The sequence below is a fragment of the Micromys minutus genome, assembly GCF_963924665.1.
Source record: "Micromys minutus genome assembly, chromosome: 1".
NCBI lineage: Eukaryota > Metazoa > Chordata > Mammalia > Rodentia > Muridae > Micromys > Micromys minutus.
In genome coordinates, this window is record NC_137969.1 from 78,504,530 (window position 1) to 78,522,252 (window position 17,723).

General features: G+C 46.3%; 1 protein-coding gene across 2 annotated transcripts; it reads left to right on the plus strand.

Annotated features, from left to right (window-relative positions):
- The first annotated feature begins 2,767 nt into the window (after nucleotides 1-2,767).
- Nucleotides 2,768-17,302, plus strand: METTL13 (methyltransferase 13, eEF1A N-terminus and K55). Of its 2 annotated transcripts, XM_080933270.1 has the most exons (8): nucleotides 2,768-3,037; nucleotides 4,578-5,337; nucleotides 6,558-6,757; nucleotides 8,317-8,512; nucleotides 12,190-12,357; nucleotides 13,557-13,772; nucleotides 14,814-14,945; nucleotides 16,283-17,302. In XM_080933270.1, the coding sequence occupies exons 1-8, from the start codon at nucleotides 2,885-2,887 to the stop codon at nucleotides 16,555-16,557; spliced, it is 2,100 nt and encodes a 699-aa protein (XP_080789396.1). In that variant the 5' UTR covers nucleotides 2,768-2,884; the 3' UTR covers nucleotides 16,558-17,302. The 2 variants fall into 2 exon arrangements, with proteins under 2 accessions (XP_080789396.1, XP_080789397.1); XM_080933271.1 differs by lacking the exon at nucleotides 2,768-3,037 and having other exon boundaries at nucleotides 4,862-4,877.
- Nucleotides 17,303-17,723: the final 421 nt, after the last annotated feature.

Here is a 17,723-nt window from a genome sequence, read left to right on the forward strand (position 1 = left end):
CAAAGCATGGCCTTGGAGCAAGATGGTGCTAAGGGGCACGCCTGCAGGGATCTGACATCAGTAGAGCATCACCTGTGGACTTGTTAGAAACAAACCTCTGGCTCTCATCCCTGAACTAAAGAACCAACTCCTTGCTGGGATCTGGGGGTGGGGCAACTCATCCATTTACTGTTTTAAGAAGCCCTACAGATAGCCTTCACCCCAACAGACTAGTGTGGTACTAGAAGGTACTCTGCACACTACTAGAGGAGAAAGGTGATATCAACCCAGCTACAAACCCCATGTCTACAATGGTAACCTGATTGCAAGGCTTGCCAGTGCACAAATGTTGTGGGAGAAACCAACTTAAGGCTCATTGGATAAGGAAACCCATGTCTGACACTGCTGGTGGCAATGAACTTTAGACTGGGTAGGTCATGGGTCTAAAGAAAAGCTAAATACAAATTGTTCTACTAAAGTAGCATATCAATAAAATGACTCCCACAGACATTCTGCTATAACCATGGATCGGTGCTTTGCTCAGCCGCCATCAGAGAAGCATCCTCTTACAGCAGATGGGAACAGATACAGAGAGCCTCAACTAGACGATGTGCAGAGACAGAGATTTTAGACACTGAGGTGGTTTGAATAGGAACAGTCCCCACAGACACATGCTGCACTTGGATCATATTCTTGGTCCCATGGGAGTGCACTATTAGGAGGCATGGCTTTGTTGGAGTGGGTGTGGCCTTGTTGGAGGAAGTGTGTCACTCACTGTCTGGGTGAGCTTTGAGGTCTCATATAACCTAGCTATGCTTAGTGTGGCACACAGTCTTCTGCTGCCTTCGGATCAAGATGTAGAAATCTCAGCTACCTCTCACTGACTGCAGAGGTGCTGAGTTCAATTCCCAGAAACCAAATGGTGGCTCAAACCCACCTGCAATGAGATCTGGTGCCCTCTTCTGGCCAGCCGGCATACATGCAGGCAAAACACTATATAATAATGATAGTAAAAATAACAACAGCATATATATATATATATATATATATATATATATATATATATATATATATATATATATGTATATATATATATGGGATATATATATATATTGAGACAAGGTTTTCTGTGTAATAAGCCCTGGCTACCCTGGACTCACTTTGTAAATCAGATTGGCCTCGAACTCAGAGCTTCACCTGCTTCCCAAGTGCTGGTATTAAAGGCGTGGCTCCCACACCTGGCATAAATAAATATTTAAAAAATACTGTGTTTTATTTAGAGAGAAAGGTCATGGAACTGAGGAGGTGAAGAGGAGATGGGAGAAGTTGGGAGAGGAGAAACCATAATCAGAATATATCATATGAAAAAATGTTCAATAAAAACGTCCAATAGAGGATTCTGAAATGTTTGAAGAATACTTTAAGACTTATGTCTACTCTAACTGTTCATTGTGCTAGCCCTGTGCCTACAGGGTGTGAAAAAGAATCTCTGGAAAGGATTGTGTTCTCAGGCTCATTGACTGAAACCTCACCTTGAAGAGGTTGAAAGGTTGCAAGTCCAGAGCCAAATTATCCTAGGACATCTTCGGGCCCTTTAATAGTTACTTAGTGTCCTCCTCTGTACATGGCAACATCTTCTGTGATCATTAGGTAAGGTTTTTGGAAAATAGGAACAGATCTCTAGTTTTTTCCCTACTTGATTGTAACGCTCTCCCGCTCTCCCAATATACTCACCAACGTATTTGCAAGTGTACCATTTTACTACTTTTTGCGGTGTTACTATAAAAAACTCATGCAATTGCTACCTCATGGGACCATGGTATTTGAGGAACCTAAATCTGAGTTCCTGGGCTATGGTCACTCATATTTGGCTCCATCTCTTATTCCTTTATCGTGAGAGCTGTTTCTTTCATCGTCTTTTCAAAAACAGCTCTTCACTAGGAACTTCCTTGGGATGTTTTCATAAAACGAACATTTAAAAGGATGTTATTGTTCATTAGACACATAAAATATGTCTTTACAGTTGACATAAATTGAATGACAATTTAAGGAAGGCGATGATAAAATGAGTATTTTCATAATGGTTACTGTGTTTTGAAGGGTGAGGTGGAAAGGGAGGCACTTCTTAATTATCAATTAAGCCTTTCCTCCTGAAATTTCGGCGTTGTTACTGTATTGACAGCAGAGCCCTGTATTTTGGAGCAGAAAAAGCAGTCAAGTCATTTTCCTCTGACCTGACCAAGAACGGTGGCAAAATAAGTCCAGGAAGAGATGATCGTTGGACCCCAAAGCCAACATCCTTCTGAACAAGGGATTTCTTTTTGAGATTCCTGCTCCTGCACGGGTCAGCTGCTAGGGCCCGGGCGCCCTCAGCCGGGAGAGAAAGGTAGAGCGCAGTTCACAGAGGCTGCGTGCGCAGCCACTCCCGGCACCCAGGAGTCGGCCTCTTCCGCCCGGAGTCTGGCAGGAAGTCCCGCCCACCTCTTCCGGCTTGGGTAGAGCGCGCGACGCCCACCATCAAGCCAGAGAATCTCAACCAATGAAGTACCAGGAATGAGATGCAGTGACCAATGAGCTGCTGGCTTGGTTTGGGCGCCTGACCAATCACAAGACCTCTTACCCGGATATGGTTTCTAGCTTCTGAAAGCAGCTGTGGGATTGTGGGACTGTGGGACGGCTGCACGTGGGGCGCGGACTCTGGGTGCAAAAAAAAAAGGGGGCGGCGCGTGGCAAGCTCAGAGGGCCGTTTGTGCGTGTGCTGCACAGGGCGGTTCTGTTGGGTCTGGAGTGTAGAACGAACCTATGGTCTGTAGCGGCTAAGATTCCTGCTGCTGCACTCGGTGGGTGCTTCCTGGGGTGATCTGTCACCAGGAGCAGTCTCGAAGACGCAGCTCACGGTGGGAACATGAATCTCTTACCTAAAAGTTCCAAGGAGTTTGGCTCTGCCGACTATTGGGAGAAGTTCTTCCAGCATCGAGGAAAAAAAGCTTTCGAATGGTACGGAACCTATCTGGAACTGTGCGAGGTGCTGCATAAATACATCAAGCCCAAGGAAAAGGTAAGGCGTGCGGCGTGGCGGCCCTCTGGGGAATGAAGATAGAAATCCTAAATTTAGGAGACAGGCAGGCGTGGGGACCCCATTCGGATCCATAATTTTAGGATTCCGTCCAGCATTTTAGCTAACTGACAACCTTACAAATAGCCTTTTAAAGATTTCCAGTTTAAAGTTCATCTTCAACCCGTTTTGGAATGGTGGCTGAAAGGGTGTTATGTCACTGTATAAGTTTGGACTAGGCAGCGTCGTGGGGCTTTATAGATGTATATGCTTATTTATTAAGTCACTACTGAGTGCTCATCAAATTTCAGGCACTGTCCCTGGCCCCCAGGCTACAGGAGTGGGAAGGCATAAACTTCACAGACTCTGAAAGTGAAAAGTTCCAAGTTAAATAGGTGTGGGAAAGTTGTAGTGGTGGTAGGGAAGAAGACTTAAGGTCTGCTATGCGCAGGCCTTTTATTCTCAGGAAATTCAGGTGGGTAGTTGTGTACATAGTTTTTCAGGTGACTGGAGGTCACACATGTAGGCGGGCAAATGGAGATTTAAAGTTTACTCATTTTTCACTTTTTCACGGAACTATGCTTTTCTATCTAAAGATGGTGACAACAGAGCTTTTGAAAGATAAATGGGAGAATGTGCCACAAAGACACAACAATTTGATTTTTTAACTTTGGCTTCAGAAAAGTAGCTAAATAGCATGGGATGGAATCTGGGATGGGAGCAGGTTCTGAATCCTTACACACTGTAGTTTATTGTCTGTGGAAACAGGAAGTATGAGCCGTTGAAACAGTTCTGTCAGCCTATGTTTGTAACAGTAAAGATGAGGTTTCTACTGGTGTTTGGATTTTGCAACTTCCTACAAAGTTCCTCATTTTATTATGTAGGTGTGAGTGTTTGCCTGCCTGAGTTTATGTGCATCTAGTGAGTACTGGAGGCCGTGGAGGCTGGAAGAGGCCATCACGTGACGGAGATGGCGGTCCAGCAGTTATGAGCCGCACTACGTGTGTGCTGAGACCTGACCTTGGGCCCTCCACAAGAGCAGGAGTTGCTCTAACTGACTGAACCATCACCCACGCTGCACAGTAAAGTTCTGAATAGCACACATCACAGCCTGTTCTCACCTGTCCCTTACTGTGGCAAAATACTGTTTGGATTAGAGAATTCCTCTTAGGTGTGTCTTGCTTTTGATATTGTAAGAAGAGGTTGTCATCTGCAAGGCTTGTTCCTGAGAACCATGCAGTCAAGTAACACAGGAAAAAAAAAGGCCAAACCAAAACAAAAAACCCCACAGTATTTTAAGAACGTTTACAGTTTTGTTTTGGACCGCAGGCATGACTGTGCTGGGAAGTGGATTGTGCACACCTGCATTGCTAGTTTCAAGATGGCGCCTCAAGTTAACTGGAATGCTGCTTTCTCCTCACAGTAGTGCCTCTGTCTTTGGAGAATCTGAAGTAGCCGAAGTTGAGACTTTAGTCCTCGAGGTGTCTGAAAGCACATTTCTTTGCCTTGGTCACTTGCATTTTGTTCATGTTTTTTCCTTCAGGTGCTTGTGATCGGATGTGGCAACTCAGAGCTCAGTGAGCAGCTCTATGACGTGGGCTATCAGGATATAGTGAACATCGACATCAGCGATGTTGTCATCAAGCAAATGAGAGAACGCAATGGCAGCCGCCGGCCCCACATGAGCTTCTTGAAGATGGACATGACGCAGATGGAGTTTCCAGATGCCACGTTCCAGGTGGTGTTGGACAAGGGCACTCTGGACGCCGTCCTGACAGACGAGGAAGAGAAGACACTGCGTCAGGTGGACAGGATGCTGGCTGAGGTTGGCCGTGTCCTGCAGGTGGGCGGTCGCTACCTCTGCATCTCCCTGGCTCAGGCTCACATCCTGAAGAAAGCAGTGGGTCACTTCTCTCGGGAGGGGTGGATGGTGAGGGTACACCAAGTGGCCAACAGCCAGGACCAGGTGTCTGAAGCAGAGCCTCGGTTCTCCCTGCCTGTCTTTGCCTTCGTCATGACCAAGTTCAGGCCCGTCCCTGGGTCTGCCCTTCAGATCTTTGAGCTGTGTACTCAGGAGCAGGGCAAGCCTGTACGGCTGGAGAGTGCCGATCGGCTGGCCGAGGCTGTGCGGGAGCGGCAGCACTATGCTTGGCTGTGCAGTCAGCTGCGCCGCAAAGCCGGGCTGGGGAGTGTGTCTCTGGACTTGTGCAGTGGGGACACGGGGGAGCCACGCTACACTCTCCACGTGGTGGACGACCCCGTTGTGAAATCATCGCGGGACAATCATTTTGCCATTTTTATCAGTGAGTTGGGATTGCTCTGCCTCTTTCCCTGAAGAGCAGGATTCCGGGGGTTAGGGCTGGGCTTGGGTATTGGTGATTGGGTGCATCATGTTTGTTTTTTTTTTTTATCTTAAGGTGAGATTAGCCAAGGTCTAATGAAGAGGGGGTAGTAGCTCTCCAGGAACCATGTTGGACTTACAGTCTATTCTAAAGGTTTAATGAAGTCTGAGAATTGAGATGGTGGCCGGAGATAGTGAAAGTTTAGACACATTGCATTGAAAGGTCACTTCCTCTGTGAACTGGATAAGTGGAGGCAAGGCTGGGCTGGCCGGTGCCAGCTGAGATACCATGGCCGAGTTCTGGCTGGCGTGTGCTGCTGGACTCCAGATGGAGAGCCACTTTGCGGACTTACGGAGGCAGCAGACAGGATGGAACTCCGCTGCGGGTTCTTGGGATCCAGGCCCAGCTTTAGGTACTTGCTGGTGATGTGACCCAGCAAAAGTGACTGCTTCCCATGTGCCTTAATTTCCCTGTAAATGGAATGGTACTGTAACTCTTGTATAGTCAGGAAGTGAAAGTGTTAGAAAGGATGCTGGCGGTGAGTGTGTGGACGTCACTCTCGCTGAGTAAAGAAGCGGAGGCGCCAGAGGGATGGCGGGATGAGAAGAGCTGGAGAAGTGAGGAAAACTGGAATGTTCTAGGCAAATGCAAGGTGTGGGTATGTTGGAAACCTGGTGTCTTGAGAACTGAGTCACCTTTTCAAGTATTTTATAATCCTTACTGCCTTCCTTAGTGAACAAAGGAGCGAGCGGATAGGAGCGTGGCAATGGCCAGACCATCTGGTTTGAGTTGAGCTTTGCATCCACGAGCAGTATGAATTTAGACAAATAATTTACCTTCTGTGCTTCTCAATAATGCCACCTTCGTCTTGGGCCATTGTGAGGATTCCAGTATTTGTATTTGTAAACAGCTTGGAGTTAGGCCTGCATGGAAAAACAGCACTATCTGATGTGTGTGCGTGCTTTGCCTGTCTCCCTTCCCTTCAGACAAAGCCACACTTGTGTTACCCGTAGTCCTGCTTTGTGTTTGATGGGCTGCTGTGCTTCGGGAATTGCTAACCTATCAGTGGGTCATGGGAAAGGAGTTGGTTCTGAGCAGTGACTGGGTTTGCCATGTGGACATTCATTGTGGAGCTTGAACATTTCCCCAGCACCCTTTGTAACCAATCTTGTCTATTCCAGTACCCCAGGGTCGGGAGACTGAGTGGCTCTTTGGCATGGAGGAGGGCCGGAAGCAGCTGGCAGCCAGTGCAGGCTTCAGGAGGCTGGTCACAGTGGCTCTTCACCGAGGCCAGCAGTATGGCAGCATGGAAAACATTCAGGCAGAGCTGTCAACCAGAGTCATGGAGTTGGCCCCCGCTGGGATGCCTCCCCAGCAGCAGGTACCAAAACTCTGACATCAGCTTTCACTGGGGCTGGAGCCCCCCCTCGCAGCCAGGAAGGCAGGAGGAGCCTTTAATAGGCTAAGACCTGGGAGGGGAACACATGAGAACAAAGCGTAAGGACAGAGACTCATAAAGAGACCATGATGAAACCCATCACTTTGTATGCTAACATTGTTAACTGAGAGGCTGGAGAGATGGCTCTAAGGTTATGAGCACTGGCTGCCCTTCCAGAGAACCCGGGGTACCCGGGTTCAATTCTTAGCACCCGCCTGGCATCTTTACAACTGTCTATAACTCTAGTTCCAGGGGACCCAACACCCTCACAGAGACATGCCAGCAATATACCAGTACACATTAAATAATAATAAATTATTATAAAAAATATAAAAAAAAAAGAAAATTTGGACTAGAATCTGACCATAGTTTGGAGAGTCACTGATAGGTGATAGGTAAATGTCCCTGGGCAGAGAGAGATAATCCACTCTAGGTGTTGAGGTTGGGAGCCTGTGGTGGTGGTTGTATTTTATGTATATGGGTCTTTGCGTATATGTCTGCATACCAGAAGAGAGCATCAGATCCCATAGATCTACATTTATAGACAGTTACAATCTGTCATGTAGGTGCTGGGCACTGAGCCTAGGATTTCTAGATGAGCAGCCTGTGCTCTTAACCACTGAGCCATCTTTCCAGCCCCTCCTCTCCACATTTTAAATGGACTTCCCTGGTTTTGTGTCTCGGAAGTATCATGCAAGGATATAAAAGAGAGAGGACCCAACCAGCTCACTTCAGTTGACATCTGTCACCACAAGAAATTGACAGGTCTGTTGTAAGAAAGGACTGTAGGAAAGCCAGGGCTCCGGAGGATCAGCGTCATGTTGATGGTTCTACTTGGGTTCCTAGCCTGTGGTCCTGCCCACCAGGCTGACCTGAGCTAACCATGACTCTGATTTATTTTTGTTGGGCTCTGGGATTGTTATCAGTTGGAGAGACTCATCTCACTACGGTCTAGATTCGCTGGAGAGCTTCTCTCATCACCACGTCTGCAGGGGCAGGGATCACTGACAGAACATGCTGATAAGGTGTTGAGGAGACGAGTAAGGATGGGAGGGAGCACGCTTAGGGGATGTGCTCTTATTCTGACAGATGTGCCAAAGATGCGGCTGACTGGGGAAAGGAGGGGTTGTTCGGGCTTCTGTTATTTCTGTTCTTGTTCAGTCCTCACATCACAGCCCCTTCGAGATGGTTCTCTCATTTGTTATTGTCCTGGGCTGTGGAGAATCCATGTTTACTGATGAACGTCTTGCTTCTTTCTCGGGCAGCACCAGGTTCAGGTCTCTGGTGTTTAGAGGATCTCTGTGTGCTCGAGTTTCTAAAGTGAGCAAACCTCTCGAGCTCTACCGCAAGGCCCAGGAGAGCAGCAGAGTAGAAAGACAAGTGTTTGGAGCTGTGCTGTCCTTGGCGTGGGGAAGGCCTCATGTTCATGCCAAAGCAGGGTGGGTACCATCACATACTTGTTAACTGAGCTGATGCTTTTGCCATATCTTTGTCTTTTTTAGGTGCCCTTCCTGTCTGTGGGCGGGGACATTGGGGTCCGGACTGTTCAGCACCAAGCCCATAGTGCCTTGAGTGGTGACTATGTTATTGAGGACGTGCAAGGGGAAGACAGGCGCTACTTCCGGCGGCTCATCTTCCTCAGCAACAGGAACGTGGTGCAGTCAGAAGCCAGACTGCTGAAGGATGTGTCTCACAGAGGTGAGGGATCACAGCTGTGGAACCCAGCTGGAAGTGGAATAGGGATGGCAAAGCCGAATATTCCTGATGGTGGCTTTTGTGCCTCAGGTTAAAGGAAGGCTGTTTTATAAGCTGCTCCCTCCGCACACATCCCTTTGTGCCCCTGTAAGATGACCCAGAAACATGAAGGTTGCACAAGCCCTGCCCTCCTCTATAGTGTGCCCTGCCCTCCTCCATAGTGTGCCCTGCCCTCCTCCATAGTGTGTCCTGCCCTCCTCCATAGTGTGCCCTGCCCTCCTCCATAGTGTGCCCTGCCCTCCTCCATAGTGTGCCCTGCCCTCCTCCATAGTGTGTCCTGCCCTCCTCCATAGTGTGCCCTGCCCTCCTCCATAGTGTGCCCTGCCCTCCTCCATAGTGTGCCCTGCCCTCCTCCATAGTGTGTCCTGCCCTCCTCCATAGTGTGCCCTGCCCTCCTCCATAGTGTGCCCTCCTCCATAGTGTGCCCTGCCCTCCTCCATAGTGTGCCCTGCCCTCCTCCATAGTGTGCCCTGCCCTCCTCCATAGTGTGTCCTGCCCTCCTCCATAGTGTGCCCTGCCCTCCTCCATAGTGTGCCCTGCCCTCCTCCATAGTGTGCCCTGCCCTCCTCCATAGTGTGTCCTGCCCTCCTCCATAGTGTGCCCTGCCCTCCTCCATAGTGTGCCCTCCTCCATAGTGTGCCCTGCCCTCCTCCATAGTGTGCCCTGCCCTCCTCCATAGTGTGCCCTGCCCTCCTCCATAGTGTGTCCTGCCCTCCTCCATAGTGTGCCCTGCCCTCCTCCATAGTGTGCCCTCCTCCATAGTGTGCCCTGCACTTGGCTCCTTCAAAGGGATTTAGAGGTAGGTGCCTTAGTTGCCATCTCGTCCAGCACTGTTAGTAGAAAATGCTTAGTTTCTGAGCATCCAGTATTGTAATCCCAAATTATAAATGGCTGCAGAGCACATGGAATATGGTTGGTGTGACTGGTGCCTTTTAAAAATTGAGTTTTACTTATTTATGTATTTTTTTATGATAGTGATACTCTTTAGGTTCTTGAACTTTCAGCAGTCCTGCCTCCATCTCCTATGCTGGGATTAAAGGCATAAGCCACCACACTGTCTTGAATTTAAATTTATTTTATGTTTTAATGAATGTGGCCACGACTGTCTAATGTTTCAGTGTTGGCAGTGAGATCCAGACCTCCCTCAGGTCACTCAGTTTCTCTTTCTATGGCTTATTTTTAAGTAAAAATAAATAAAAATCGTGTGTCTGTGTGTATGCACACATGTGCACACTGGCATGTGTGTGATACAGGTGCCCGTGGAGACCCAAAGAAAGCATTAGATACTTGAGCTAGAGTTGACGGCAGCTATGAGCTGTCCGGCCTGGGTATTGGGACTTGAACTCTGTTCCTGTATAAGAGCAGCCAGTGTTCTTAACCACTGAGGGTCACTCTGAAGTGTGTCTATGATGCTGCCTAGATATCTCACCAGTGGAGAAATCACGAGTGTTTTATCTATCCCTGTTCCTGGCTATGTCTGTTTGTATTACCGTTTCCTGCCTTGCCTGCCTGCCTGCCTATCTAATGACCAGTTTAAAATCATACACTTAGAGTAAACTAAGGCTGGCCTTGATGGTATAGTGCATTAATCCCAGCACTCAGAAGGCAGAGGATTATTGCAGGCCAGCTTGGCCTACAAAGCAGTTTCCAGGCTAGACAGGACTACAGAATGAGACTTGTTTAAAAAACATTATTTAGATTAAAAAGTAAAAGTTTCTGTCCTCCTCTTCTCAAGTATAACTTCATTTTGGTCACAGAGAATCTGAAGTTGGATGCTTTGTTTCCCAGTCATTGCTTTTGCTTGACCATGCTGTTCTCTCAGCAAGACTGGAAGAAGTTGGAGGGAGAGTTTAGACCTCTGAGGTCATGGACTCACCCTGTCCAGTACTGTTAGAATGATTTTTGCCTTTAGAGCATTTTCCATGCTTGTGGGCTCACACCTCTCATTTGTAATTCTGGCTGCAGCTTATGATAATCTTGTCCTGCACCACAAATTGGTGAAGAAAAAATTTGTTCTTTTCAGTTTGAGTTTTTTTTTTTTTTACATTGTCAAGTTTTTAGCTTTTTTTGTTTTTGATTTTTAAGGCTGGCTTTCTTCTATGTGGCCCTGGCTGTCCTGGAACTCACTGTGTAGACCAGGTTGGCCTTGAACTCAGATCCTTCTGCCTCCACCTCCTGGGTGCTGGAATTAAAGGTGTGCGCCACCACTGGCCAGCATTGTCACTCACTGAGCCTCACACAGTAATAGTGGGAGACTTCCAACCCCCACTCTCACCAATTGAGACAGAAATTAAACAGAAATAATGAGACTGACAGAAGTTATGATTCAAATGGATCAACAGTCTATAGAACACAAAAGGATATACCTTTTCAGCACCTCATGGAATCTTCTCCAAAACTGACCATATCTGGACTTCAACAACACAAAGCCTACATATTCATGGAAACCAAACAACTTTACTCAATGGTCACTGGGTCAGGGAACAAATGAAGACTTTCTAGAATTCAATGAACATGAAGGCACAAACATGCCCACACTTATGGGACATCGTGAAAGCTGTGCTAAGAGGAAAGTTTCTAACACACTAAGTGCCCTCATAAAGACATTGGAAAGTTCTCATACCAATGATTTAAAAGTGCATCTGGAAGCTGTAGAAGAAACAAGCAAACACACCCAAGAGGAATAGACGGGAGGAAATAAACTCAGAGCTGAAGTCAATCAATTGGCAGCAAAGAGAACAATACAAAGAATCAAGAAACCAAGAGCTGGTTCTTTGAGACAATCAACAAGATAGACAAACCCTTACTGATTTCCTTTTCAATGGGGTGGTGTAGTGTGCTGTCTAGGAGATAGTAGAAAGGTGATACACAGGGGACAAGAATTCCTAAGTTCATGTCTTTCTTACCTGTACCACCTAATAACTGGGTACTTTATTGAATACCAGAGTACTTTACTGAATACCGGATATACTCAGTTTCTTCACAGGCAAGCAGTGGAAGCAGTTGAGAGGTGCTGAGAGTAAAGGGTGCTGATACAGTAATTGGTGTCAAGGAGGTAGCAGTGACTTTACATTTCTGTAAAAGAAGCCAGCTTCCCTCCTTTCACTGGTCTGACAGCCTCAGAGGGAAGGTCCTTTAATTATTCCAGGTTTTGAATGTGCCTTTGCTGTGCACCTTTTCTGGCTACTTGGTATGCATTGGTGTATGGTGATTGTTAAAACAGCTATGTCGGAGGCTGGAGAGATGGCTCAGAGGTTAAGAGCACTGTTTGCTCTTCCTGAGGTCCTAAGTTCAATTCTCACAGCTCACTCACAACCATCTGTAATGAGATCTGATGCCCTCTTCTGGCCTGCAGACATGCAGACAGAATGCTGTATACATAATAAGTGAAAAACAGCTATGTCTTTTTGGGGAGGGACTGATTTTTTGAACTTTCTCTGATACACATTTTTCCTCAATACCCAATTACAGGCCAACTGTATGATGTCAGTCAATCTGCTTACTTTAAAATTGGCTCTTTCAGTTTAAAGCTATTGCAGCACCCAGTTGCTAGTATTCCCTGATTTCCAAGGATTAGCCTTAGAAGCATGGGACTTGAGTAATGTGACTCTCTTGTTTAGCCCAGAAGAAACGGAAAAAGGACAAGAAGAAACAGCAAACTGCTGATATTTCCGAGGACTTCCCGCCTGCCCCAGGGCAGTCCATTGACAGGAGTTACCTCTGTTGTGAACACCATAAAGCCATGATTGCTGGCCTGGCCCTGCTGAGAAACCCAGAGCTACTTTTAGGTAAGATGCCACTGCCTTTCAGTCGGTGCCTCTAAGCCTGCAGAAGTGAGCGTGCGGCTGTGCAGCTTAAGCAGTTACTACAGACTTGACAGATGCCCATAGCTTCCCATCCTCTCATCTCGGCCACCGTCCCCAGTAATGAGCCGGGAGGTAACTTGCCTCAAACAGCCTGCCATCTTGAAATAGCTGCCCGTATGGGAGTATGAGTTTTGGTTTTTTTTTCCTGTTAATTTTGCTTTAAAGTATACAATATATTCAGTAAGGTATGTGAAGCTTACAGATTTTAAGTTATCCATAAAATTTTAAGTTATTTGTAAATTTTCACATGTGCATATACTCATGTTAACTGGATGGTAGATTTATCTCAGCTCATTTCCAATGGCATTGGGTAATAAATGGCTTGGTTTTGTTCTTGTTTTTTGTTGTTTGTTTGTTCTGTTTTTTGTTTGTTTGTTGAGACAGAGTTCTCTGTGTAACTTGTTCCACAGAGTATAACTCACTCTGTTTCAGGACACCTAGGTTGGACTTCACAGAGATCCAACTGCCACTGCCTCTGCCTCCCAAAGATGGGGTTCTAAAGGTGTGCACCACCGCCATCTGGCTCAAAATATAAATCTTAATTATAGTTAGAATGATAACTTTATCATTAATAAGAAGCTTGATGTGTTCATCCACAGGCATGTTCACCTGCATTCCCTAACTGTGTGCTGATTTAACCTCAGGGGCTAGCTCTTTTTTTAGTGTCTTGTTTGTTTTTTATCTTTAGTTCTCTTGTGGTTACAGTGGTTCTCTGTGCTTAGGGTGTTTATTTTCTGCTTTAAAGAACTTGAGTGGATTATTTTTACTGTGTTGGGGTGTCTGAAAAGGTAGTTACTGCCCTCTGAGGTGAGAGCTGGGTGAAGGACGTGGTCATAGTGCTTTATGACCATAAGATTGTGTCCATTTTCCAGGATGGGGGATATCCAGGAACTCTCAAGGAACTCTTGAGACCACACAGCACATGCTTCATTGTCCTGATCTGGTCAAAATGAGGCCAAGGTGGAAAGGTCAAAGGTCTGGAGCTTCCTCAGGTTCTAAGATGAGACAGGAAGGCTGGATCCTTGTGTCTATCACTGGGCAGAACAACAGTCGTGACTTGTTCTCCCTATACAGAACTTTTTCATAACCAGATCACAAAATGAAATTCTCTTTTATCACAGAGACTCCGCTGACGTTGTTGTTGGTGGGCCTGGGTGGGGGTAGCCTCCCCCTCTTCGTTCATGATCATTTCCCAAAGTCCTGTATCGATGCTGTTGAGATTGACCCCTCCATGTTGGAAGTGGCCACCCAGTGGTTTGGCTTCTCACAGAGTGACCGGATGAAGGTTCACATTGCAGATGGCCTTGACTACATCACCAGCCTGGCAGGAGCAGAAGGTACAGCCAAGAGAGCGTTTGGGGGAATGCCAGGCCTGCAGGGGTCTCTGGAGGGGTCACCCACATCCTGTCAGCCCTCACCTGTCTGCGCATTTGGCTATGGATTTAGCTTTGCTGAATATGGCAACCGATAGCAGACCATTAGTTCTCCCTTTGGAGCCTTTAACTTCCACTTCCTGCCAATCTGCGAAAGCTGGAGTCTGTAGTTGGTTAAAAGAAAGGGAAGGAAAGATAGGGTATGTGTTAGGTTTTTTTCTCTGTTACTTTTTTTCTTTTTTAAAATCATTCAGCTGTAGGTGAAGTCAGAAATAGAATAAAATTGCATTTGCACAAGACAGCCCCAGAGACATTTCGCAAGGTTTGCTAAAATGGTTGTCACAAATTGGAGAAAATATTCTGTTCACAGTGTCAGCCATGTGAGGTTGTGAAATGCTAGTTCAGTGCTTTACTTTGTACCTTAGACCTAGGATAAAATACAAATTACTTTTCTGTAAAGTGCTAGATTCTATAGGTCTCATTTTTTCTACAACTTCATCTATAGGGTCCTGTGATGCTGCTTAGTTACTGAGTACTTGGTCAGCCCTTAAAGACCTAGTCAGCTGCTTTGGCAACATGACTGGGTTTTAGTTGGATTATACTTTGAGATTTACCTAGTGAGCTGGCAAAAACTACCACGGGCTTCTCAGCTCCTATCAGATTTTCTTGCACCACCCTGGGGTTTTGACATGGTTGGGTATGAATCCCACACTCTCTAAGTATGTAGAGACTCAACTTCTTCCAGCATTAAAAACCACAAGCATAGCATGAGTCATTCATGTTGGGAAGAGCCTGTTAATGTCTGCCTTTGGAATGCACACTCATCAGTACTGTAGGATAGTTTAAACTTTGATGAGAAAGACTGGTATAAACCACAGCATTCATGTCTTCAGTAGGCAGAGTATTCACGTCATCTTTCAGACCTAGTTGCTCACAATAGGTTTCAGAGCAGAAACATAAATGTCATCCTTCAAAGACAAGGACTCACTGTCTTCTCTTTCCCAGCACCACTTCACTATGATGTGATAATGTTTGATGTAGACAGTAAGGATCCAACACTGGGAATGAGTTGTCCTCCTCCAGCATTTGTGGACCAACTTTTCCTGCAGAAGGTCAAAAGCATCCTGTCTCATGAAGGTAAGAAACACTAGAGATTGGAAGGGAAGGAAGGAAGGAATTTGTCTTTGAAAACAAATTATTTGGGCTTGAGAGTTGGTATAGAGTTAAAGCATTTGCTGCTATCACAGAGGACTCGAGTTAGGTGCCTGGCACCCACATCAGCTGCCTCTGATTTCTGCTGCGAGGAATTGAGGCTCTTCTGGATGCCAGGTTTCTGTACTAACAACATGAAGTTTCCCCACAACATGTATACACATAATAAAAGATAAAACATGGATTATTCTTTAATACAAATTGCATTTAAATGTGTGGTTTGCTTAGTTTTCCCAGACTGACTATTTACCAGCACCAAACAAATGTTTCCAGCATTCTGGGAGTCTGCCTCCTTAATCCTCAGTAACTCTTCCTCTCTAAAGGTTAGCCTTAAGCTAACTGTCATGGCTTAGTTTGTTGTATTCTTAAAAGCGTCTGCTCCCTTTCACTCAACTTGAGGTTTGTGAGATTCAACCATAGCATTGTTTATATTGTCCATTTTTACTGCTGTTGGGATCATGTGACTGCTAGAGTTCATTTGTCCAGCACCACTGTTTGGGGGTGATAGAATAGTATTGCCAGGAATAGTCTAGAATGTGCTACCTGGTAACTGTTTGTAGGCGCCTTAGATGCCTACCTAGGGCTGGAGCTGCACAGGGCTCATGAGGATGTTCAGCTTTTGTAGACTGCCAACCATATCATGTGGTGACTGCAGTAGTTCACACTGAAGCAGCCTGGTGACTCTACCACTCCAATGGTTTCCAGACACCCCAACTTGGCTTTGCGTTAATTTAGTATGCATAGGGCCACTTTGAGACGAGGGAACTTAGGCTGAGTGACTTGAAAAGTGACAGAGCTGGAGCTCCAGTTCTTTGTCACTTTAAACCTGTGTCCTCAGCCCCTTAGGTATTTGGCATTTTCAAGGCCTGTGGTGCACTGGGTTGATTAGAATCATGATTGCTGGAAGTCAGGATGACCTTGGCCTTCTCACTGGATAGAAAATACTCTTGTGGTATGTGTGCCAAGAATAGAACATCTTGTGGAACTGATGAATTTTATCTTTTAAGGAAGGTATTAATTTTTTATGAAAAGATTTCTTAGGCATGGAGAATATTAAAATATGGGAATCCTGTGAGGAAGCATCAAGAAGTAAGGCTGAAGTTTTTATACCTCACCTGTGCTCACAGTCTTCATGCTTTCGTGTGCTGTATCTCTGTGAGATCTTCTAGCCGTCTTTTACCCGCCTCCCTGTTACAGGACTTTGCATTCTCCCTGGTGCATGTCTCTGGATCTGCGCTCAGTCTCCTCTTCCTGCTCTACAGGTATCTTCATCCTGAACCTCGTGTGTCGTGACTTGGGGTTAAAGGACTCAGTGCTGGCTAGGCTCAAGGCCGCCTTCCCTCTCCTGTATGTCCGGCGGATTGAGGGCGAGGTCAATGAGATCCTGTTTTGTCAGCTTCGTCCAGAACAGAAACTTGCTACACCAGAGCTCCTGGAAATGGCCCAGGCTTTGGAGCGGACCCTGAGGAAGCCTGGGCAGAGTTGGGACGACACCTATGTTCTGTCAGATATGCTGAAGACCGTGAAGATTGTGTGAACCCTGGGCCAGGCAGCTCTCAGCTTTCTGAAAACTGACTTAGCCTCCTGAGCTGCTGGAAGCTAAATTATGATGCACAGTACTTTTAGACCTCATGTTTTTCTTGGTCACATAATCAGCTACATGCTTCCTACCGTTTGGGATGGGAGGCAACACCTGGGATGATGATACTTTTAATCTTTTTTAAAGTCTGATTATGAAATCCAGGTGTTGGTAGTACAGGCCTTTAACCCCAGCACAGCAGAGGCAGATGTATTTTTATAAGTTCAAGGCCAGTCTGGTCTACAGAGTGAGTTCAGGACAGCCAAGGATACACAGAGAAACCCTGTTTTTGAATAACAGAACAGAAAAGTCTGCTTATGGAAGAAGAGTAGGGTTGGTTGGTCGCCTCTGCTTCCAGAGGCTGAGGGAAGACCAAGGACAAGTTAGGTTGTGTACTGTGGTATCCTGGATGTATACCCTTCCCAAAGGTCATGTGTCATAGCTGGCTCCCCAGCCTCTGGCTCCTTGGGACGATGGTAGAACTTTTAGGAAGGACTTTGTAGAAGGAAATTGGGTCACTGGAGTGCCCTTGAAGGGGCTGTTGGGACACTGGCCTGCCTCTTGGCCTTTTGGCTGCTGTCAAATGACAACTCATCCCATCATTTCTTCCCCTTCATGCTGCCCTGCTTGCCGCAGGCACCAGGACTGTGAGTGGGTCTGCTCACACTCATGCAGGAACCTCCACACTAAGCCAAATAAACCTACTTCCTTGAAAGATGGTTTATCTCAAGTGTTTTTATAGTAACTGAACGCTTAGAGGCAGTTTTTAGCTTCATTTCCGACAAAATGGAAGTTTGTATCACTGAGGACCAGTGTGCTCCCCAGCTGCCAGCTTTGAACTCACTGCCTTATCCGAGTCCTTGAACACTCACTGGTTTTTGCAGAGAAGGTTTTACGTATACAGAGCCACTTCCTATGTCCCGTTGCTGCTGGGTATGGTGCTGCACACCTTTGGTCCCAGTGCTTGGGAAGCAGTGGCAGGTGGATCTCCATGAGTCTGAGGCCAGCTTTGTCTGCAGAGTGAGTTGCAGGACAGCCAGCTCACAGAGAAACTTTTGTCTCAACAAAAAACAAAAATGATTTGCTTTTGTATTAATGTCAGGCAAATGACCCTATATGTTCAT

Bases quoted from the DNA above. Each gene is read 5' to 3' on its own strand.
- METTL13 (XM_080933270.1), top strand. From the start codon at position 2,885: ATGAATCTCTTACCTAAAAGTTCCAAGGAGTTTGGCTCTGCCGACTAT. The intron at 3,038-4,577 runs GTAAGGCGTGCG...TTTTTCCTTCAG, and splicing joins ACATCAAGCCCAAGGAAAAG to GTGCTTGTGATCGGATGTGG. The intron at 5,338-6,557 runs GTGAGTTGGGAT...TGTCTATTCCAG, and splicing joins TCATTTTGCCATTTTTATCA to TACCCCAGGGTCGGGAGACT.